The sequence below is a fragment of the Scyliorhinus canicula genome, chromosome 16 (assembly GCF_902713615.1).
Source record: "Scyliorhinus canicula chromosome 16, sScyCan1.1, whole genome shotgun sequence".
NCBI lineage: Eukaryota > Metazoa > Chordata > Chondrichthyes > Carcharhiniformes > Scyliorhinidae > Scyliorhinus > Scyliorhinus canicula.
In genome coordinates, this window is record NC_052161.1 from 9,488,112 (window position 1) to 9,512,624 (window position 24,513).

General features: G+C 45.4%; 1 protein-coding gene across 2 annotated transcripts; it reads left to right on the plus strand.

Moving 5' to 3' along the window:
• The first annotated feature begins 108 nt into the window (after positions 1-108).
• LOC119979693 (V-type proton ATPase subunit e 2-like) lies at positions 109-22,296 on the plus strand. Of its 2 annotated transcripts, none has more exons than XM_038822238.1 (4): positions 109-338; positions 8,569-8,616; positions 9,906-10,031; positions 21,714-22,296. In XM_038822238.1, exons 1-3 carry the CDS (start codon positions 235-237, stop codon positions 9,997-9,999), a joined length of 246 nt encoding a protein of 81 aa, XP_038678166.1. In that variant the 5' UTR covers positions 109-234; the 3' UTR covers positions 10,000-10,031; positions 21,714-22,296. The 2 variants fall into 2 exon arrangements, with proteins under 2 accessions (XP_038678166.1, XP_038678165.1); XM_038822237.1 differs by having other exon boundaries at positions 9,906-10,026; positions 21,714-22,290.
• Positions 22,297-24,513: the final 2,217 nt, after the last annotated feature.

A 24,513-nucleotide genomic window follows, 5' to 3' on the forward strand; every position in this document is an offset into this window, starting at 1 on the left:
TCAGGGCCAAAGCTGAATAAAGGACCAATCAGGGGGCGGCATTGGGAGCTGGGGGTTGATGGACAAGGGTTTTGACCAATCGGAAGTTGGTTGCGTCATCGTGGACCAATCAGGGCACAAAGAGGAGGCGGGCTTGTGGCTGAGCGTGGTGATTGGTGGATTGGGCAGGTAGGAAGAGGAGGTGGAGGTGCCGCCGGGCAGCAGTGCAAGGACCGGGCTTCGCACAAGGCCAGGATGACCAGCCACTCGGTGACCATCCCCATGGTGTGCTTCACCATCTTCTGGGGACTGATGGGCTTTGCCCTGCCCTGGTTTGTTCCCAAGGGGCCCAACAGAGGGTACGTGCCCACGCAGTGTGTGTCTGGCTGATGGCGAACGCTTTCGAAGGGAGGGCGAGGGGTTTACAGCGATGCCCAGCTCGTCCACATCTCACTGCCTCCAAATGTATTGCAAGCCTAAAGATTGTTCTCCTCAATGTTCCTTCGCCCTGTGGGGGAAGGAGGATCTTAAAATGTAAATGGAGGTGTTATAATGTTTTCTTATAATGTTGTCATTGAATTAATCAGCCTTTTTTTCATAATGTTTGATGTTTCTATCCCAGTTGTTATTTTTCTTCTAACTTGTGGGTAATTCTCCCTCTCCCACTCTGTCCCCTTCTAAGATGCCCCATCGATCCCACCTCTTTGACCCAGCCATCTGCCCCATTAGCTGCTTCTCATAGAATCCCAACAGTGCAGAAGGAGGCCATTTGGCCCATCGGGTCAACACCGGTTCTCTGAAAGAGCACCCTATTCCCCCTCCCTCCGCCCCCTTATCACTTTAACCCCTTAACCCCACCTCACCTTTGGGCAATTTAGGCAAACCTTGGACACTAAGGGGCAATTTAACATGTCTAATACACCTAACCTGCACAATTTTGGACTGTGGGAGGAAACCGGAACACCTGGTGGAAAGAATGTGCAAACGGTGACCTAAGGCTGGAATTGAACCTGGGTCCCTGGTGCTGTGAGGCAGCAGTGGCAGTGTGTCGCTCGGTGTCGCATTTTGTTTGCTTACGCTTCTGTGAGACGACTTGGGGCATTTTTTGTTCTGTTAAAATATAAAGAGTAACTTACATTTACAGAGTGCCTTCCCGCGCCTCAAGATGTCTGAAAGCACTTTTCAATCAGTGAAGTGTGTTTTGAAGTGCAAGTACTGTTGTAATAGGAAATATAGGAGCCCATTTGTGCACAGCAAGCTCCCACTTGCAGTAATGTGATAAATGACCAGGTAACCATTGATTTATAGAATGGTTACAGTGCAGTATGAGGTTATTCAGCCTGTCATATCCATGCTAGCCCTTTATGAGGTTATTCAGCCTGTCATGACCCTCTTATTTTTATTTATTTTTTAAAATTTAGATTACCCAATTATTTTTTCCAATTAAGGGGCAATTTAGCGTCGCCAATCCACCTACTCTGCACATTTTTGTGTTGTGGGGGTGAAACCCACGCAGACACGGGGAGAATGTGCAAACTCCACACGGACAGTGACCCAGAGCCGGGATCGAACCTGGGATCTCAGTGCCGTGAAGCGGTTGTGCTAACCACTAGGCCACCGTGCTGCACTCTCATGACCCTCTTATGAGAGTAACTCGGTTAATGGAGTTCTATTTCTCCTCCTCCTCTGCCCCCTTTCCTTGCCGCTCTGCCAAGTTTTTTTTGTGATGTTTTTAAAGGATAAATATTTGCCAGGACACTGGGGAGAACTCCCCCGCTCTTCATCAAAATATTGCATCCACCTGAGAGGACAGTCAGGGTCTCCAATTAATGGCTGGTTCAAAAGATAGCACCTCTGATAATGCCACACTCTGTCGATACTGCACTGGAGCGTAAACTTTTGAGGTGTATGCTAAAGTTATGGAGTGGGACTTAAACCCACAACCTTCAGACTCCGATCATGCTACTCACTGATCCATGGTTTTTGTTGTTCAGGTGGTGACTCTTTTTAATATTACATTGATTGAAGGAAGATTTGAGTTTTGGCTGCTCTGTATTGGATGTTCAGGTGTTGGTTGTGAATTTATTTGCATGTTATTGCAGAAATCTGGGTCGATAAGTGTTTATTCAATTTATGGAGTAAATGTTTGATTATGGATCCACGTTACAGAGGTGCTCCAACTCTGTTCTTTAACAACTTGACAAATTTAGCATTGGGTAGCCTCTAGATCGATTCCAGACAGCACTATAATGGTACTTTATAAATTCCCTGTCTTAAATAGGGATTGAAGATATTTTAAATTGATACAATTTATGATGTGGCCCGCTTGAGTTAGTGAATCAGTGCAACCTCCGTTTTTGATTACTTATGTAGCTGGGTAGAGTTTTTCTAAGTTTTTAAGTCAATTTATGTATGTTGATGGGAACTGTTTTTAATGAGAGCAAGGCAACCTTTTTACACCACAGCACGGTGGCACAGTGGCTAGCACTGCTGCCTCACAGCACCAGGAACCCGGGTTCATTTCCAGCCTTGGGTGACTGTCTGTATGGCGTTTGCGTGTTCCCCAGTGTCTGCGTGGGATTGCTCAGTGTGCTCTGCTTTCTTCCCACAGTCCAAAGATAAGCAGGTTGGGTGTATTGGCCATAGTCAATTGCCCCTTAGTGTCCAAGGATATGTAGGTTAAGTGGGGTTGGTTATAGGGATAGGGCGGGGAGTGGACTGGTAGGGAGCTCTTTCAGAGGGTCGGTGTAGGTCCGATGGGCGGAATGGCCTCCTTCTGTACGTAAGGGATTCTATGACTCTGAAGCTTTAATGACACTAGAAATGGCCAATTCAAGATCGCCACAGAATTAGAATTGACGAGTTTCTCCATAGCTGTGCCACATTATTAAGGACAGCAAGAAGTCTTACAACTAAAGTCTAACAAAACCTGTTGGACTTTAACCTGATGTTGTAGGACTTCTTACTGTGCTCACCCCAGTCCAACGCCGGCATCTCCACATTATTAAGGGTTCTTTTTAACAAATCTTAGTCTTGTGAACATAAGTACTGAACCTGCCAATGTTAACATTCAATATACTCCCACTTCACACCTCGTACTCAATTTTTATTGCATTATTCTACCCCATTCACACTGGCTTTGTAGTGCAGTCTCTAATATCATGCTTGAATTAGAGCTGTATTTGTACTGTATATCCAGTCGATCTGGGACTGAGACTGTACCAAGCTCATCTACAGCCACCAGGCAGAGGTGACTTTCATGGTATTTTTGAAAAAAAAAGTATTTTATTCACAAAATTCGGAAAAATATTTTACTTGGGCAGTGGCACAGTGGTTAGCACTGATGCCTCACAGCGCCAGGTTCCTGGGTTCAATTGAAGTCTTGCGTGATTGTATGGAGTTTGCATGCTCTCTTTATGTCTGTGTGGGCTTCCTCCCACAGTCCAAAGATGTGCAGGTTGGTGGATTGGCTGTGCTAAATTGCCTCTTTGTGACCAAGCGTGTGTAGGTTAGGTGGGGCTGTGGGGAGAGTGGGCCTCGGTAGGGTGCTATTTCAGAGGGTCAGTGCAGATTTGATGGGCTGAATGGCCTCCTTCGATAAGTAGTGGAGGGCATTGATCACATAAAACAGGGTTGATGGTCATTTTGAAATCCCCGCATATTCGTACTGAATAATCCTTTTCAAGACTGGGGTTGCCAAATTGCTGGTGGTTACAGGCTCAATGACCCCCGTCTTCAGCAACCTCTCGCCTTCTCCCACTTTTAGGTTGGATCGGATAAGTTATGGTGCGCGCTTGAAATGACTTGGGCACGCTGTCTGCTTTTATTTTGAGTTTCAATTCAGCTCCAGTCATGGATCCAAGTGACTCCTCGAATAATTTTGTATGTTTTCTCAGAAGTTGTTGGCAATTGTTCATAGAATCGACTGGTTGGTTCACCACGGCCCAGTTTAGCTTAATCTTCCTTAACCAAGATCTCCCAAACAATGCTGGAAAGTTTCCTTGGAAAATGTGAGGAGGCAACTCCACCTATTTGTTAACTTCCACAGTCACCTCGATGAACCCCTTCAGCAGCATGACCTCCTCGGAATTAAATCCGTACTTTGGTTCTGTCTTCACAGAGGAAGACAGGTATAATGTACCAGCAGTTCTGAGAAACACAAGTTTCATTGAGGAGCTGAAGGAAATTAGCATTAGTGGATAAATGGTTTGGGGGGAAAATTAATGGGATTGGAGGTGAATAAATCTCCAGGGCCAAATAATCTTCATCCCAGAATACTTAAGGAAATGGCCCGAGAAATAGTAGATCCATTGGTCATTTTCCAAAGTTCTCTGAATTCTGGAATGGTTCCCACAGATTGGAGGGTATCTAATCATAAATGCTTCACAGCTCCAGGGTCCCAGGTTCGATTCCCGGCTGGGACACTATCTGTGTGGAGTCTGCACGTCCTCCCCCTGTGTGCGTGGGTTTCCTCCGGGTGCTCCGGTTTCCTCCCACAGTCCAAAGATGTGCGGATTAGGTGGATTGGCCATGCTAAATTGCCTGTAGTGTCCTAATAAAAGTAAGGTTAAGGGGGGGGGTTGTTGGGTTACGGGTATAGGGTGGATACGTGGGTTGAGTAGGGTGATCATGGCTCGGCACAACGTTGAGGGCCGAAGGGCCTGTTCTGTGCTGTACTGTTCTATGTTCTATGTTAATATAATCTGGCTATTCAGAAAGAGCGGTAGAGAGAAAAGAGGGAACTATAGACCAGTGAGCCTAACGTCGGTTGCGGGAAAGTTCCTAGAGCCCGTTATCAGAGATTTCATAGCACAGTATTTGGAAAGCACTGATATAATCAGACAAAGTCAGAACGGATTTACAAAAGGGAAATCATGCTTGACAAATTACTAGAATTCTTTTGAAGATGTAACTAGTAGAGTTGACCAGGGAGAACTGGGGGATGTGGTTTATTTAGACTTTCAGGTGGCTTTTGACAAGGCGTCACATAGCAGATTACTATGTAAAGTTAAAGCGCATGGGACTGCGGGTAGTGTCTTGAGATGAATAGAAAGCTGGTTAGCAGACAGGAAGCAAAAAAGTTGAAATAAATGGATCTTTTTCCGATTGGCGGGCAGTGAATAGTGGGATACCGCAGGGATCTGCGCTAGAACCCTAACTATTCACGTTATATGTTAATGATTTGGACGAGGGAACTAAATGTATTATCTCCAAATTTGCAGATGGGTCAAAGTTGGGTGGGAAGGTGAGCTGTGAGGAGGATGCCAAGGTGCTTCAGCAGATATAGACCATGCTGAGTGAGTAGGCGTACACATGGCAGATGCAGCATAATGTGGATAAATGTGAGATTATCCGCTTTGCTAGCTAAAATAGGAAGGCAGATTATTATTTGAATGGGTGTGAATTGAGAGAGGTGGATACTCGGCGAGATCTTGGTGTCCTTGTACATCAGTCACTGAAAGTAAGCACACGGGTACAGCAGGCTGTAAAGGAGGTAAATAGTATTTTGGTCTTCATAGGAAGAGGATTAGAATATAGGAGTAGGGATGTTTTATAGGTCATTGGTGAGGCCACACCTGGAGTATTGTGTGCAGGTTTGGTGTCCTTATCCGAGGAAGGATGTTTTTGCTATGGAGGGAGTGCAGCAAAGGTTTACCAAGCTGAATCCTGGGTGGCGGGACTGTCATATGAGGAGAGACTAAGTCAGTTAGGATTATATTCATTAGCGTTTAGAAGATTGAGAGAGGATCTCATAGAAACTTATAAAATTCTAACAGGACTGGATGGGGTAGATTCAGAAAGAATGTTCCGGAGTCCAGAACCCGGAGTCATAGTTTGAGAATAATGGGTACAACTTTAGGATTGAGGTGACGAGAAATTTCTTCACCCAGAGATTGCTGATTCAGTGGAATTCACTACCACAGAAAGTAGTTGAGGCCAAAATGTTGTGTAATTTCAAGAAGGAATTAGATTTAGCTCCTGGGGCTAAAGGAATCAAGGGATACGGGCGGAATGCAGGATCAGGGTATTGAACTTGATGATCAGCCATGATCGTAATGAATGGCAGAGCAGGCTAGAAGGGCCGAATGGCCTCCTCTTGCTTCTATTCTCTAAGTGTATGACCTCTAGACCGCATTAGATGGTCGCAATGGCAGATACTTCAATTTCTGATGGTATTTTGATTGGGTATAAGTGAGATGCAGCACCAGTATCCACTTCTATCTTAATAGTGGTCCCACTTAATTTTGGACAGGCCCAAAATTGTTACTGGTCTCCTTGTACTGCTAGAACAGTGAGCTTAAATTCCTTAAGCTGATTTGACACTCTGATACTCGGTGAGTCTTCAGTTAGATCACCTAAATGGTAAACGGTAGACTTCGCCGTATTTTTCTTGATGCAACTCTTTATGTGCTGATGAGGGTTGGCGTGACCAACATGCCCTGGCAATGTGACCACTTTTATCACAATCTTTGCATTTGTTCTCCTTGCTCCAGCAATCTCCAGCCATATGTCCCACTTGGTGCATCAATTACATGGTAGGTTCTTGATGGACCTGCTTCTCACAGTCTCTTACGAACTTTATCTCGAATTCCAATCAGCAAAGCTTCTCTGTTAGCAAGTTCCATAGATGTTGCAATTTCTATAGCAGATTTTAAGGTACATTTTTATGGCCCAGATCTCATCGTTAGGGTAAAAAAATTTTATGGCCCAGATCTCGTCGCCAGTTTTTCTTTTGTTACATTCTTAGTTGCAGCCGCAAAGGGAGCGAATCAGAGGTGGCACACATCGTGTTCGTATAACTTGGTGCAAGGGGTTTATTTACACAATGCTGCTCAAACAGGGTACAATGGTGAACTCTGCAAAAGCCAGTGAAATGCTCCAGTTATGCCACTGCATTACACCAGCCAGTGGTGTTACTCTGATACATAACCAAAACACACCATGGCAGCTCCTGGAATTTCAATTTCAATGAATCTGGAATATGAAGCTAGTCTCAGTGATGGTGATTGTGACAACTATCATCGATTGTCACTAAAAACTCATCCAGTTCACCTAATGTCTTTTAGGGAAGGAAATCTGCCATCTTTGCCTGATCCAGCCGACGTATAACTCCTGACCCACAGCAAATGTGGTTGACCCTTAACTGCCCCCGGAAATGGTCCAGCAGGCCACTAAGTTCAAAGGAAATTAAGAATGGGCAACAAATGCCCGCATCTCGTACTGTTTAAAAAAAAATATTTCCAACTTTTATGGAATTTAACTTGGCAGAGAATTTTTCTGGATTGCAGGATCCAAACCTGCGACCTCCACAACCTAGAAAGACGACAACAGCAGTACCAGCACCATCCTGACTTGAAAATATGTTGCCGTTCCTTCGCTGTTACTGAGTCAGAAAGCTGAACACACCGCAACCATCTTCCCCAGTGTGTACCTACACCACGCAGACTGCAACAGCTCTAGATGGCCGACTACCACCTCCCAGGGGAATAGGGAATAAGTGTAAACATTGTCAGCATTCCCACAGCAGTCTTCACACTGCTTAATGTAATAAAGCAAAGAGTGATGAAACGTCCCAAGGTGCTTCACAAGAGTGTAATAAGGCACTGGCCGACTTGTGGCTGGTCATGGAAGTAGGTTTTAAGGAGCACCTTAAAGGAGGTACGAGAGGCTTGGAGAGGGAATTCCAGAGCTTTGCCGTCTAAATGCACGGCCACGAATGGTGAAATTATTAAAATCGGGGATGCTCAAGAAGTCAGAATTAGTTTGTGAAGCTCTCCAAAAGGTGATTAGAGTTAGGAATTTCCACAGTCCAAGAATGAATTAAATGAAAAAATTGTGTTTCTTTTTCTGTATATTGTACCTTCTGTTATGGACCAGGGTTTAGAGAACCCCAAAGTGTATCATGGAGTTCACCTGACCCACAACCTTTACTCGATTGTGGTATGGGGAGCACACGGCCCACTCTACAGGCGTGGTACAGCAGAAATGGAAAAGTATTTTTTAAAGCAAAACAATGTTTATTCTATGAACTAAAGTTAACCTTTTTGAAACAAACAGTGAACATCTTAGCAACCATTAATTCAAATACAACCCCCAAGGAATATTAAGTAATCCGTTAGCTGTCCTTTTAACATCCAGAAGACTTTTTTAAAAAACCTTTAAACAGAAGCACACTAGGTTTACATTCACTACTGAGAACATCTATAATTCTGAATTCACCAAATGATCAAGAGATAGTCTTTTGATGGCAGAGAGAACAGCAGTACACCTGCTCGGTCTGGCTTCAGCTCCAACACTTAAAAAACAAAACTAAAACACACCCTGCAGCAAAAGCTGACAGACAGCCCAGCTCCACCCACTCTCTGACATCACTCCAGTAGTAAACACCCATTTCTTAAAGGTACTCCCACTACAGATAGTTATACACACACCCATTTCTTAAAGGTACTCTCACATGACACTTCCCACTCCTTGACCTATAACTGGTTGAGTCCGCCAGTTTTTCTCTCGCTATGTTGTCTGTCAGATTGTTAAGATTGTTGGCATCTCCTATTCATTTTTAATTCTAACCTTCTCTTTATTTTGTAGTGTAATAATAACCATGATCGTGACCACGGCTGTTTGTTGCTACCTGTTGTAAGTACCAAGCTATGGATTGTGTCTGTGCATGCTTAAAAGAAGCTAGGAAGTTGATAGCAGAGTCTCTGGTCTATATATTTATGTAAAGGATCGTGCCAGAGGACTTGCAAAGCTATCCTATCTCCCTTTAAAATATCGGAACAAGTCCAAGGATCTGTAGACCTGTTAGCTTAAGGTCAGTGGTTGGAACACTAAGGAAATCGATAGTCAAAGATGTCATAGTAATACACCTAGAAATCAAAAATATAACAAAGACTGTCAGCATGAATTTCAACAGGGAAATGTCGTACAAGCCCAACCTTACTGAAATTTTTGAAGAATTTAAAGAGAATAGATAAGGGTGGAATAGTTGATGTAGTATACCTGGATTTCCAAATGGCATTTGATAAAGTAGTGCATAGGAGATGTTAAAGTTGTAATCATATCATAATGAAGTGCACGCTCCAGTTGTAAATGGGAGCGGCTGTTACTAATTGGGGCACAGTTAGGGCACTATTTTGAGTATGTATAAGAACTGATTTTCACCTGTGTCAGGAGAAGGAAAAAGGAGTCGGGACCTTTTGATCTCGGTTAAGGAAAGACTAGCTCCAGATTCCTCCTTGGCTTAGTGAATGGGCAGCGTGTTACAACAGCAGACGCACTATTCCATATCTGAGTCGAGTTGCAGATTGGATAGCAAGCTAGCTGCAGCACAGGAATCCGATGCTCTGAAAATATGGCGGGTAGTACCGATGGGAGGGGAGCGGGCTTGTGCAATATGTTACGGTGGAAGTATTGAAAGAACGTGGATGTTTGCACATTTTTGCCTTTTTTGCTTCCTTTCTGATGATGTCTGTAACTGTTTATAAAGCCAAAAACTACCTCAATAAAATTGTTTATTAAAAAAAAAGGAATCCGATGCTCTCTGGAGCTGGATTGTGGGTGGCTTCTTGCTACTCGACAGTGCAGATTGAACCCTCGCTGCAGCTTCCATACCTGGACCCAGCATAACATCACTAAATTATTAAAATGGGATTCCGTCTGCAGTCGGTGTTTTCTTTACTGCCCTCCAGGTTTAATCTCTTGTATTAAAGAATATCATATTGAAACTGGTTTGACCGCATTAGAACAAATTTGGTACACTTTACTAGATGGAATAGAAGCAATATAACTAAGCTTGACAATCAGAAATTGGGGTTACTATGCTTTGTTACCAGGACTAGGTAGCTAAGAGATTTGACATTAGTTCATCCTCCCGTGAAGACATTTTGCTCAATTTTAAATTCTCATTTCTTTCTTCCCTTTAGCTGGCTCATCGCCATCCTGGCTCAAATGAATCCTCTCTTTGGCCCTCAGCTCAAGAACGAAACAATCTGGTATCTCCGCTACTTCTGGGAATAAGGGAGAACTGCATTGGACCCATCCATGGTACGGTAAGAGTGGTTATGGGGCAGGAGGGTGGCGGGGGCAAGGAAGTGGATGTTGGGGCTTCCCTTAGCTTCGATTTGGTGCTTTAAACTGAGCTAGTGGGTCCCGTGAGCTAGTGGGTCCCATGAGCTAGTGGGTCCCGTGGGCTAGTGGATCCCGTGGGCTAGTGGATCCCGTGGGCTAGTGGGTCCCGGGAGCTAGTGGGTCCCGGGAGCTAGTGGGTCCCGGGAGCTAGTGGGTCCCGGGAGCTAGTGGATCCCGTGGGCTAGTGGATCCCGTGAGGTATTTTGCATTTGGCTTCATTATCTCTATGCTAAGGAAGATCAACAAGAGTTCCATTCACAGTATTGTTTACCACCTAGTAACCATGTTAAATGCTTGTGTGTGTCAAGATATAGGAGTCCATTAAATAAGGGGCAACATGGTGATGCAGTGGTTAGCACTGCTGCCTCACGGCATCGAGAAACCGGGTTCGATCCTGGCCCCGGGTCACTGGCACATTCTCTCCATATCTGAATGGGTCTCACCCCCACAACCTAAAGATGTGCAGGGTAGGTGGATTCGCCACTCTAAATTGTCCCTTAATTGTTGGAAAAAATGGAGTTAATTGAATACAGCCAAGTTAGTTACACAACCATAATAAGGGGGGAGGAGATTCTAGCCTCTCGTGCACTCTGATTTCCATTGCTCCACCATTGGTGCTATGGCTGGCACGGTACCACAGTGGTTAACACTGTTGCTTCACAGCGCCAGGGTCCCAGGTTCGATTCCTGGCTTGGGTCACTGCCTGCACGTTCTCCCCGTGTCTGTGTGGGTTTCCTCTGGGTGCTCCGGTTTCCTCCCACAAGTCCCGAAAGACGTACTGTTAGGTAATTTGGATATTCTGGATTCTTCCTCTGTGTACCCAAACAGGCGCCGCAATGTGGCGACTAGGAGCTTTTCATAGCAACTTCATTGCAGTGTTAATGTAAGCCTACTTGTGAAAATAATAAATATTATTATTTATGTATCTTCACCTGTCTGAGCCTGAAACTCTGGAATCCCCTCTCTTTTCAAGACTCTTTTTAAAACCAACCTCTTTGACCAGCCTTTTGGTCACTAGTCCTAGTATCTCCTCATGCGACCTGATGTCAACATTTGTTTGTGAAGCATCTTGGGATGTTTTGCTCTGTTGTAGGAGCTACATAAATGCAAGTTGTAATTGGGAGGGGTGCTGCTCTGATCGACAACAAGATTACCAAAAGTCTCCTTCTTGAGTGAGCCCAAGCCTCGATTACCTGATGGAGCGAAGCCATACCGTCCTTACAATAGAAGGGGCTGGTCCCAAAGTATGCAGGACATTGAGCAAGGATAACTATAGAAACAGGATGAGTCCATTCAGCCTCTTGAGCTTGTCCCACGAATCATTAAATCTTGGCTGATTTGTACCTCAAATTTGTGTATCTGCCTTTTTTCTATAAGCATTGATGCTCTTGCCCCCCCAAAAATCTATCACCATCAGTCTTGAAAATTTTAATTGACTCGTGTCCACAGCCTTTTGTAGGAATGAGTCCCAGATTTCCCCTACCCAACGGTAAAGGCAGGATCTGTGCGATGTTTTAGTGGATGTAGGCAGGGCTTCATTACTGATAATGAAAGAGGAAACCCTTGGGAATGAGAGAGAGAGAGAGTCTCTGCAGTTTTATTTTACAGTGTACCTGTATGCAGGAATGAGCGCAGGCTCAATGTACCAACAAAAGCATCATCGCAAAGCTTTGTTCTCCAGCACTTTGAAATGATGCCTGGTGTTATGAAGATGTTTCTCAGCACTTTGCATTGGCGTAAATGCAATAGAGGGCATGATTAAAGGAAAGGAGCATTTGAACAAATGGCCAATCTTTTCCCCCTTTACCTCCCACCCCACGACAACTGTAGCCTCCATCTCTTCGAAGCCCACCTGTTTTTAATTGATTTTCCTTTCTGCTAAACTAAAGAACAAGGTGCACGTTTGGTATTCGCCCACTATCCAATGCCAACACCAGGTTCTGAGCTCTAACATTTACTGTGGACGGCCTCGCCCCAAAACCCCATTTCGCCCTCACAGTGGGGACTTTTGCTGTTTTTTACCAGCCCCTTTCCCAATCTTGTGGGCATTCAGTTCAGTTGCTCTTGCCTGAGCACTTATCTCTATCAAGAGAAACCTGACTGCTGGATCAATGGGGTCAAACTTGACACCCTTCTGTTCCATACCACACGTAGCCATCTGCCAATGAGAAGGGCCCCATGCTTGTCCTGAGGAGCATTCATTGACCCTGCAATAATTGTTGTTACTCATTATTACTCTTTTTGGTGTGCTATTTTATTACTTAGTGCGTCCAGTTTAAGATAATCTGCATATATTTCTCCCCATTAAACTGAAAAATGGAGTTTGTGCTGCACTGTTGCTGATTCTGCTGGAGTACTCTTTCTCACTCCTGGGAAGGGGGGAAGCACTGCCACTTAGTGTCAGGGAGGCAGTACTACAAGTAGAAAGTATTCTGCACCTCAATGCTCCCAAGGGTTCCTTACAGTATGCGCCTTGCAGACTCAGCATCAGTGCTCTGACCCCTGGTCTGCTCGGATTGTAATTAATCTAGGGCAGGGTGACGAATTAATTTTTGCATCCATGCCTAGAGAAGGGACAAAAATAAAAGGCCACCCTGTCCACTCTCGATTGGCCTCATGTAGTCCCAGCTCAGAGAGCCCCTATGAGGGACAGGCATGATTTTCTACATTTGAATTGTCTCTTCTGCCCAGAGTCCAAGCTCAGGCTACAAATTAAGCAAAAAATAGGGTTTTCTCCTTCTTCCCCCTCTATCCCTCTCTGTTTTCTCATTCCCCCCCCCCCCCCCCCCCCCCCTCTCTCTCTCTCTCTCTCTCTCTCTCTCTCTCTCTCTCTCTCCAGGTTCTGATTCCCTGATTCAGTGCAGCTATTTCTCTTTCAGTGCAAGGTTACTTTTTCTCTCTGGCATTCCCAATATTGCTGGCGCTATAAAGACTCAGTGTGAAGAGGCACATCATTATTGGAAGAATTGTATGAGGGGCCTAGATAGAGCCGACGGTAAGAAGCTTTTCCCCTTGGTGGAGAGCTCGTTGACCAGTAGATTTAAGGTATGAGGCAGGAGGTTTAGAGGGGATGTGAGGAAAGATTTTGGAGTCTGGAACTCGCTGCCTGAAAGGGTGGTGGAGGTAGAGACCCTCCTAACATTTATGAAGTATTTAGATGTGCACTTGTAATGCCAAGGGTCTGGGCCAAGTGCTGGAAAATAGGATTAGAATAATTAGATTGTTTTTGACCGGCGCGCAGACTCAATGGGCCGAAAGGCCTTTTCTGTGCTGTAGACCTTGCTATGACTCTACATGATTCAGGACGTGTTCTACACTTCAGATTGATTTGTTCTGGGGGAGGGTTGGGGTAGAAGCTACCTTTTAGAGCCAAGATCTGCTTCATTCCTTTTATTACAAAATGGGCAGTGAGGGAAAAGGGGTTGACAGACGGGATGTGTAACAAGTAAACTTCCACTAGTTGGAGTCCAGCCATTGATATTCCCCCACACTGATGAATACGTTACACAATTCAGGTCTTCGCACATCAAAGCCGAGGAGAAATTGCCATTAAAGATTGACAGAAATGGTATCTGGAAAGGTTTGACAAAGAGTCATCGGACTCAAAATGTTAGCTCTTTTCTATCCCTACAGATGCTGCCAGACCTGCAGAGATTTTCTAGCATTTTCTCTTTCGTTTCAAATTCCAGCATCCGCAGTAATTAGCTTTTATCGGGAAAGACTGAACAGGTTAGGACTTCTTTAGAAATTTAGGAGACATGGACGTGATCTGATGGAGCAAGTTATTACTTGTGAGAGAATCCAAAGTTAGGTCAATTAATACAAGATGGTAACTGTTCTAACCCCCACGAGGAGCACAGGGAAAACATTGTTGATCTCTCCCTAGGGCTCGTGGAGTACGGGCTTCCCAGATAGGAAGCAGAGGCCACCAGCTGGAGCACATTACAGATTTTATGTTAACATTTTAATCGTCACAAGTAGGCTTACATTAACACTGCAATGAAGTTACTGTGAAAAGCCCCTAGTCGCCACATTCCGGCGCCTGTTCGGGTACACAGAGAGAGAATTCAGAATGTCTAAATTATCCTAACGGCACGTCTTTCGGGACTTGTGGGAGGAAACCGGAGCATCCGGAGGAAACTCACGCAGACAGGGAGAACGTGCACACTCCACACAGACAGTGACCCAAGCCGCGAATCGAACCTGGGACCCGGCGCTCTGAAGCAACAGTGCTAACCACTGTGCTACCGTGCAGTTCCATTTTTTTGCATAGATTTGCATAAAAGCCACCCCAAAGCAGGATTGATTGTGGTTAGTTCTCCCAGCAAGGGCTGGAGTGGGAGCGAGTTACTGCCTTGAGCAGAATATTGTGTATATAGTCAAAATAAATTTCTTATCTATTACCGCTGGCTTCCTCAAGTTACTAAACTGGCGACGAGGACAAAAGGAAACTCTCTGGACTTGTCCGTAGCACCGCCTAGCCGCCAGGTCGATTACTATCCAGGAATATGGGGACATAACAGTTCAGGATGCCGTTATTCGGGAAGCTAGAGGCCTGCGATGTCGGCCTGGAAGACTGGAGCCAGGATGCTGAACGTATTTGGTATTTCTTCCATGGCTAATGGGATTGTGGGGAAGATGGTCAGACGTCATCCTCCTGACCGCCTGCGGAGCCCCGACTTTTGGGGTCGGACTTACTCGGCTGCACTCATCTCCAAACCGTTTGATGAACTGGCCACTTTGGTCGCTAACATTATGACTCTACGGCTTCCGTGATCATGCAGCGGTATAGGTTTAATACGGCGATGCAGTCTCCAAGTGAATCGGTTACTGATTTCTTGACCCGCCTAATGCGTCTGTCTCTCCCTGAGGGTTGTGAGTTTGGACCGTCCCTCTCCGGATTGTTGAGGGATGGGTTAGCGTGGGGCATAAACAACGCGGCCGCTCAGAGGAAGCTGATGGCGGAGCCAACCTTGGATTTGAAATGGAGCTCTCGTTGTCACAGGACCACGTGGAGAATGGAATGCAGGAGCTGTAGGGATCCACGGACTATGGTGTCTATAGTTCGGCCCACCCTCCGTTTCGAACTCCCGCTGCATCAGTGGTCACTGCCAGTCTGGCCAGATCACCTCCGAAAGGGCAGCCCGAGGGGCAATTCCGCAGCTGGGTCAGGCTCTCGGGAGCTACCGCTGACCGGCGGGATACCTCTCCCGAGGATGATGGGGAGAGCTGGCCACATTGCCAAATGTATGATCGGGGAACTCGATGGCCAGAGCTGCCAATTCTGATGCAGAGAACCCCGCCCATGGCAACTGCTGAGGTCACCGCGAACCACAGCCTTGTATGTGGGGCCCCCTGGATGAGGAGGACTGTTTATTGCAGCCGAACTGCATCACAGTCCCTAAGGTAGCACAATCCGGGTCACGTTACAAATTAGACATTTTGGCGACACCACGCAGGGATCATGCGGTTGACATTGCACAACCTATACCTGAGAGCCTTTGTGGGGACATGACTCCAGTAATGCACAGGCAGCAGTTGGTCAGTCTTCCCTTGGTTGTGGTACAGGGACCATGGCCCAATTTGCTGGGGCGAGTCTGGTTGTGAATCCTCTGTTTCAACTTGCAACAGGTTTTTCAGATGGCCGCCAGAAATCTGGACGGTGTACTGGGCGAATACCCCAAAGTGTTCCAGGAGGGTCTGGGCAGGATAATGGGGGCCAAGGCCCAATTACGTAGATCCTGATGCTCTGACCCGGTATTTTAGTGCGAGGCCTGTCCCCTATTCATTGCTTGCCAAAGTTGCTGTGGAGCTTCGGTGCGTGTAGGATCGGCGGGGGGGGGGGGGGGGGGGGGGGCATAATCTCGGCACAATTTGTGGAATAGACCACAACCGTGGTGCCGGTAATGCTGTCGAACTCTGCAGATTGTAAACTCGTGGTGAACAGAGTTTCACACCTGGATTGGTACCTGATGCCTAGAGTGGAGGATTTGTATGCTAAACTTACTGGAGGATGTACTTTCATGAAGCTTGACATGAGCCACGCTTATTTACAGCGGGAGCTAGATCCTGAGTCCAGGAAATTTGCAACCATAAACACCCATAGGTGGTTATTTGAATATACCCATCTCCCATTTGGAGTTTTATCGGCCCGGTGATTTTCCAGCAGGTAAAGGAGGATATTTTGCAGGGCCTGCCGAAGGTGGCCGTTCTGGAATGCACTCATCACGGGCACCATGGAGAAGGGGCATATGGACCAACTGCAAGAAGTACTCCCATAGTTTTCCCAAGTAGGCGCCAAACTAAAGAGGAGCAAGTGTGTGTTCTGCACGAGAGAGAGGTGGCCTACTTGGGTTATAGGGTGGACAGGGATGGTCTACGCCCGGTGAAAGATCATGTTTGGGCTGTAAAAGGCGCCCCAACCCCAAGGAACGCCACTGAACTCCAGTTGTTCCGATGCCTGGTAAATTACTATGGGAAGTTCATTGCAAACCTTGCCACTTTATTGGCTCCACTCCACATAGTGTTGAAGAAGGATCGTGAGTGATTCTGGTGTGCCTCGCAAGACAAAAGCATTTGCTGGAGTAAAAAAGTGGCTGTAATCCACACAGCTCCTCGCGCGCTATGATCCAGCTCAGCCGCTAATCCTGACGTGCAATGTCTCCCCCTCCGGCATTGGGGCTGTGCTGACCCACGATGGCACGGTAAGCCCTTTGTTCTCGCTTTGAGGACCCTGAGGGCGCAGAAGGGCACTGTGCTCAAATCGAGAAGGAGGGCTTGGCGTTAATATTTGGAGTCTAGAAATGTCACCAATATGTTTACGGGTGGCATTTCTCTATTGTGACTGATCACAAGCCACCGATTGGCCCTTTTAGGGAGGATAAGGGGGTCCCACCCATCACATTGGCCAGAATTCAATGTTGGGCTCTTCTCGCCGTGTACGAATATTAATTTCAACCTTGCCCGGGTACACAGATTGCCCATGCCGACTGTCGATTTATCTCTACTATTAGGTCTTTTCTGTGGCTCTGTTCCAATTAGGGCAATCAGTAGATTTGCCGTCTTTCTATATTGTCTATGTCCGAATGCTTAGAGTCGCCAGGTATCGAATGATACCACCACAAGTTTCAACCGGCTATCAATCAAAGAGCCAAACACCAGTTAGTTAGTTCAAGATCAAGGGTACTTTATTTACAGACAATCAATCATGCAACATAAACACTACTAGTTAACTACACCTATTACTAAGACAACCTGTACTTAACTTCAGACACCTGGTTTAGGTCAGGAAACAGTGGGCACTGTTCAATTCTGGATCTCTTGGGTTCAAAGTGGTAACTGCTGCTCAGCTGGGCTCATCCGCCTGCTGGTGGGCGTTGAACTCTAACTCGCTTCTGGTGTTGCTGCGATTGGCGATGGCCGTGACCGGGGTACCAAGACCAAAAGGGAGCGAACATATGGCTAACTCGGGCTGGGGGGGGGGGGGGGGGGGGGGGGGGTCGCGCTCTTTTGGGCGGTCCTTCGATTTGGGCCTTCCTGATTGGGTGATCCCTGATCGCTCCGTTCGATTCCTTAGCCAATAAGTGGGCGGGGATCTGGATGCCTGGGCGTGTCCCAAGAGGTCATTGGCATTGTTTGCGTTTCCCTTGGACAGGGAGTGGCGCCAAAATGTCTGGGACTGTACCGGCTGCTGGAGTACCAGTCCTTTGTTTTGGAGGAGACGGGCCATCACCTGCTAATCGGCCTGAATAACATGCTACTGGGATGGAGTTTTAATGCCGTCTGGACTTTGCTGACAAATATGTGTTTCAGGCTCTGAGCCTGCCTGATTCTTGGCTTGTCCATTGTACCCGTCAGCCTTTGCGAGTTGCTCTGTACCTAGTTGGAAGTGGCCATCCCAGATGGCTACACGACACTCTGTCATCTTCTGTTCCCGGTAAGTATCCCATCCTCACCGTGGCGGATGAAGTGGTTGCAACTCTCAACTTTATGGATACCTTGCTGGTGGTGGCTACACAGGCCTGGTGTGGTTGGCTCTCTCAGCAACGACTGGAGTGGGAACTAGTTCCTGTCTTGAGCAGAATATTGTACATCATTCAATAAATCTCTCTGTTCTACCACTGCTGGCTTCCTCAAGTTACTAAAGTTATTAATAAATTCAATAGCGGAATAAGGAGAAATTTCCTCATACGCTGATTGGTTAGAAAATGATGAGAAGGCCATTTTACCACTCCAGCCTGTTGCACCATTCAATGAAATCATGGCTGTGCCATCCATCTATCTACATTTGTAATGTATCTCAATAAACTAAAGTTAACAAAAATCTATGAATTACAGTTTTAAAATGAACAACGGAATTGGAATCAATTGCCATTCCATCAGGAAAGTGACAAACTCCTGAAATATCTGGCTTAATGTTTTTAAGTTATACCTCCTAGTTGTAGACACACCAATAGTATCTACATTCTGTTCCCATCAATATCTCAAAAATTTAACATTTAAATCACGTTGGCCCTTAACCAAATTTCAGGAAAAGCAGCCCGAGGTTGGGATTTTACAGCCCCCCCACTGGCTGCGGTGCCGATCTATTCAAAACTTCATTGACTTCAAAGCTAAAATCCCACCACTGTAAAATTCTTCCCTTGTTGTCTTATCACTCCTCGCAAAGGAACCCTGGGAGTCCCAGGTATCGTTCTGTTCGATGAATGTGCTCTGTGTTCCATCCAAGTGTATCTTTCCTGAGGTTTGGTGTTCAAACCTGAGCACGGTACTCCAGTTGTGACCGTTGCCATGTGAGAGTACCTTTAAGAAATGGGTGTTTATAAATGGGTGTGTATATAAATATCTGTAGTGAGAGTACCTTTAAGAAATGGGTGTTTACTACTGCAGTGATGTCAGAGAGTGGTTGGAGCTGGGCTGTCCGTCAGCTTTTTACTTTCGTTTTTAAGCAGGCTGCAGGGTGTGTTTCAGTTTCCTTTTCAGTGTTGGAGCTGAAGCCAGACAGAGCAGGGGTACTGCTGTTCTCTCTGCCATCAAAAGACTATCTCTTGATCATTTGGTGAATTCAGAATTATAAATGTTTTCAGTAGTGACTTTAACCTGATGTGCTTCTGATAAAGGTTTTGTTTTTAAGTCGTGTGGATGTTAAAAAGGAAAGCTTAAAGGTTTACTTAGTGTTGTAGTCTTTGGGGGTTGCATTTGAATTAATGGTTGCTGAGATGTTCACTGTATGTTTTAAAAAGGTTAACTTGAGTTCATAGAATAAACATTGTTTTGCTTTAAAAAAATACTTTTCCATTTCTGCTGTACCACACCTGTAGAGTGGGCCGTGTGCTCCCCATACCACAATCTATTAAAAGTTGTGGGTCAGGTGAACTCCATGATACACTTTGGGGTTCCCTAAACCCTGGCCCATAACACCTTAAATGATGGCAGTGGTGGGATTCAAACCCCTGTCCTCGCAGGACTTGTAACCTTAATTCAGCACTTTGACAGCGCAGCCAATCACCTGTCGAGGAAAAAAGTCAAGCAATGTTCGAATCGCAAAGCAAAAGCGCAGTAGATAAATGAACAAAGCAGCATATTTGATTGGTGCAGGGACTGAATGTTCAATGTTGAGGCATCATGCACTAACATCTGAGCAAAGCAACATGCCACAGGAAGTGGTTGAAACCAATAGCTTCAATACTTCAAGTAGGGGAAAGTGGAGTTGAGGATTATCAGATCAGTCATGATCTCATTGAATGGTGGGTCAGACTCGATGGGCCGAATGGCCTACTTCTGCTCCTACATCTTGTGGGCTTGCATGAGAACAAAGGTCTGCGAAAGGCTGAGTTGAGGCAGATGGGATAGGAGGAGACTCGTGGAAAATAAACAAGGGCAGTTGAGATAAGGGGACTGTTGACATGCTGAATTTTCTATGTAAATGAGGACATGGGGAAACATCCAGATATAAGATTAGGTACTATAGAAATTGAGCTTTTTATTCTGTAACAGATAAGTGAGATGCAATGAAAGAAGAAACGCCGGTAATCTATTCAAAGTCTTGCATAGAGCATCTTGGAAGAGTCACAGCTCCTTTTACATAGAACCTACAACACAGACAGGGCTCATTAAACCCAACTGATCTATTCCAGTATTTATGTCCTCCACAAACCTCCTTCTGACTTGATAACATATCCTTCTGTCACCTCAGCTACTCCTTCTGTCAGCTAAATTCCATATTCTCTCCATTCTTTTTTGATAAAGAAGTTTAGCCCAAATCCTTACTGAATTTATTTTTATAATGCCTTTCCCATTAGGCCTAGGTAATTACACCAGCCATCATTATACAACAGTGTGCTCTCTACGCTGAGGGCTCTCTGCACTGGTCCTAAGTCTCCTACTCACTGAGCAAAGCTGGACACCTGACACTAGTTAGTCAAACAGTTTCACCCATGTAGTTATAGAACTGAAGGACGTCAGAGGTAGGAGACTGCATGAGGAGATGGGGAGAAGAATATTATTAGTCGTTCTGATTTTCTGCCTTTGTATCTCTGTCCCTCCCTCTCTCTGTCTATCTCTCTCTCCAGTTTCCTCCCACAGTCCAAAGATGTGCAGGTTAGGTGGACTGGCCATGATAAATTGCCCTTAGTGTCCAAAAGGCTAGGTGGGGTTACTGGGTCACAAGGACAGATTGGAAGCGTGAGTTTAAGTGGGGTGCTCTTTCCAAGGGCTGGTGCAAACACGATGGACTGAATGGCCTCCTTCTGCCTTGTAAATTCTATGATTTTACCATGCAGTTTGTTGTATAAATATTTTGAACTACATGTTCTGTTGTTCATCATTAACTTCAGCCAGAACATGACATCGGCCTCTTGTTCTCTCTGCCTCTTCTTCTCTCAATCTCTCTCTCTCTCCCTCTGCTTCCCTCGCTCTCTCTCTGCTTCTCTCTCGCCCTCTCTCTGCTTCTCTCTCTCTCTCTCTCTCTCTCTCTGTCTCCTTCTCTCTCTCTCTGTCTGCTTCTCTCTCTGCTTCTCTCTGCCTCTTTCCTTTCCCTTCGCTCAACTGCTTTCTCCTCTCTCTCTCTCTCTCTCTCTCTCTCTCTCTCTCTGCTCATTTCTCTCTCTGCCTCTCTCTCTCTCTCTCTCTGCCTCTCTCTCTCTCTGTCTCTCTTTTCCCTTCGCTCAACTGCTCTCTCCTCTCTCTCTGTGCTCATCTCTCTCTCTACCTCTCTCTCTCTCTCCCTCTGCCTCTCTCTCTCTCTCTCTCTCTGCCTCTCTCTCTCTCTGCCTCTCTCTCTCTCTCTCTCTCTGCCTCTCTCTCTCTCTCTCTGCCTCTCTCTCTCTCTCTCTCTCTGCCTCTCTCTCTCTCTGCCTCTCTCTCTCTCTGCCTCTCTCTCTCTCTCTCTGCCTCTCTTTCTCTCTCTCTCCCTCTCTCTCTCTCTCTGCATCGCTCTCTCTGCTTGTCTTTCCTTTCCCTTCGCTCAACTGCTCACTCTCTCGCTCTCGCTCTCGCTCTTTTCCTTTCCTTTCCCTTCCCTTTGCTCAACTGCTTTCTATCTGTACCCTTTTCTCGTTCTAATGAAGGGTTTGTATCTGAAACATGATCTCTACTCTCCACAGATGCTGACTGGCCATCTGAACATTTCCAGAACTTCCTGTTGTATCTTCATTCCCCACAAACCTCATGTCTAATAAGACTTTAAGTCGCAATTGTTTTTAAAAATTCCCCTCTCTAGAAGTTCTACAATCAGCGTCTGACATTTGTTTCTGAGTCAAGTCCATCAAACAAAGTAAAGTGACGATTGCTGCCTCGGCAAGGAGCCACCAGGGTCAAGGTTTTAGCAATTTTGGTGGGAGAAGATTTTAGCTCAATTGTTTGCAATCCTCAGAAACAGCTTGCAGTTGTTTTTATTTCTGTGTAATTGAAATATCTTGCAGGAACCTGCTCCTATTAAGAGGTCTCAATGTATTTTTTCGTAGATGATGATAATTCTCATTCATTGTGAAGTGTAGCTGTACTGTGATACTGTATTTAAGTTGTACTGTGATAAATTATGTAACAAAGTCTGCAAGGGAGTATTTATTTTGTTGAGCATTATATCGGAGTATATTAGAAGTAAGAATTGATGTCCGATGCTGTAACCTTTAAAGAAAAAAAAATAAACTTGACAGTGCAATAAAATCAAAATATGTCCTATCCCAAGACTGTCTTCCGTCTCTGTACAACCTCACTGTGATCGATTCTGGGCATCGGTGGCAAGGCCAGCATTTATTTATTGCCCATTCTTAATTTTGTTTAACTGTGAATGGCTTGCTGGGCCATTTCGGAGAGCTGTTAATATTAACTACATCGGTCCCACTGAGGCCAGTGAATCGAATGGGTTCTATATGGCAAACTGGTAATTGTACGTTACTGATACTAATTCCAGATTGATTTATGTTCTCTAGTCGCCAAAATGGGATTTGAACTCTTGTCTCCAGATCATTTGTCCAGGTCTCTTCATTACTAGTTGAGTAACATCACCCATGATGTGACCCCTTTTTTTTCTACCTCTGAACTGATATCCCCGCCACTCCAGCAGTCTGCAGTGATCTTAATCTAAATTTAGTGTTGTTCTAACTACTGCTTTCTGGCTATGCTGATTCCCACCCTCTTCTCCCACTCTTTGGTGTCCCATGAGTGGCAATAAATGCTGACCTAGTTGGTGGAGCTTGCATCCCTTGAATGAATATTTTAAAACTCTCACTTTTCTACTTTCATCCAGTTTTGTGTGGGGTTTTTTTTAAATAGGCACTTTTTTTGCTTTGCTTCCTAGCTTATTTTTCTCCTGAAGATCTTTTTGGGCAGCAAATTTCCTGGTCACTTGATAACTGTCCAGAGTCATGCTGAAATAGCTTTCCCTCGAGTGAGAGCCTTGGCTCGAGTAATGGTGAGCTCCTCCGTCACATTCAGTTAATTCCTGTTGGCATGTGGGATGGTTCCATTTCCCACAAGGGTCACTGGGCAGAGACGGGGAGCCAGGAATTTTATCTGACCCGTCACGTACCTATAATATTGGAGCCACTGGTAGTTGTCCCGATGCAGGTGACTGACCCAACTCAGTCTGGAGCTGGAAGTGAAGGTTCATCTTTCCCGATCTGGGTCAGTCAAGCTGCTCTACGAGCTTTAATCAGCACCACAGCAGAGACAGCACCAGCTCTTTAAGTTGTACCAGTGGATTTGTGAAATTCTGTTTTGTTTACACGTTTTTTCCCATCTTTTTTCTTTTAAAATGTTCCCATTTGCTTCCATCCCCGATAAACCAGTTCGAGGCTTAAGCCCCTTTCCAGAGATTTGCGCAGTAGTGAGGGAGCGCTGCGCAAATTGGAGGTGCCAATTTTTCAGATGAGACATTAAAGCCAGCTCTTGTGTAGATGTCAAAGATTCCATGAGTTTTGTTGGCTCTTCCAGATGCTCACAAACATTCTTGGAATGTTCTGATTCCAACACTTTGTGTTTTCATCTGGTTTAAATCAGGGTCGAGATTGTCCGCAGTTAATTCACAGACTTTACGGTAATTTCTCCTGACCCTGTTTGACCCTCCACCAAAGGATGGCCAACTTTTTCTATTCTGCATCATCTTGTACCTGTTCCGTGTTGGTGAAAGAGGTACATGTAGTTAATTCATTGCCAACTCAAAAGGATACATTATCTGGTCATCAAAGCAGCAACCAGGGCAGCAAGGAGAGCAGAAGAGACTATTGCAGTCTGTTTGAATGATTCTGAATCTATCCAGCCACTTCCAAAGAAAACGTTGCCATGGCATAGCAGCAGTCACATCCTTGGGACATCTCAAAATGCTTCAAAGCTGATCTGGTTACTTGTTGAAGTGTCACTGATACTATGCGGATAAGCGCATTAAACAATTTGCACTCAGCAAGGTTCCTGTTGTGGTGATTGAGGGAGGAACTGCAGTCAGGCCACTAGGAAAACTCCCTGATGGTCTTCAAATAATAGCACAGGATTATTTTCATTCCGACCAATGAATCTAAACATATCCAGACACGAGACACAGAATATTCCAGCATCTTATCTCTAAATGGCAAATCAGAAGCTCAATACAGCACTATTTTTTCACTAAGGTAGAGTTTATTGCTGTAGTTCAGAGAGCAGCTATTGAGTGAGGGATTGGATGAGTTTAAGGCCATTGAGAAAAGACACTAATAGCCCGCACGGGCCTACGGAGTGGGAATCTCTCCCATCGTCCTTGCGGAGTACAAGCACCATCTTGTACCTAGAGAGGGGGGATCGCAATTAACCTCTGTATAAAAGATTAACCAGTAAGGCACCGAGCAAAACAGGAACCCAGTAGGGATCTACCGGGCAGTGAAAATATTGTGTGTAAATAAACTACGTTTCTTTATTTTACTCGGTGTGGAC

Coding starts and splice junctions, on each gene's coding strand:
- LOC119979693 (XM_038822238.1), top strand. CDS start 235: ATGACCAGCCACTCGGTGACCATCCCCATGGTGTGCTTCACCATCTTC. Junction 339..8,568: donor CCCAAGGGGCCCAACAGAGG/GTACGTGCCCAC, acceptor TTTATTTTGTAG/TGTAATAATAACCATGATCG. Junction 8,617..9,905: donor GCTGTTTGTTGCTACCTGTT/GTAAGTACCAAG, acceptor TCTTCCCTTTAG/CTGGCTCATCGCCATCCTGG.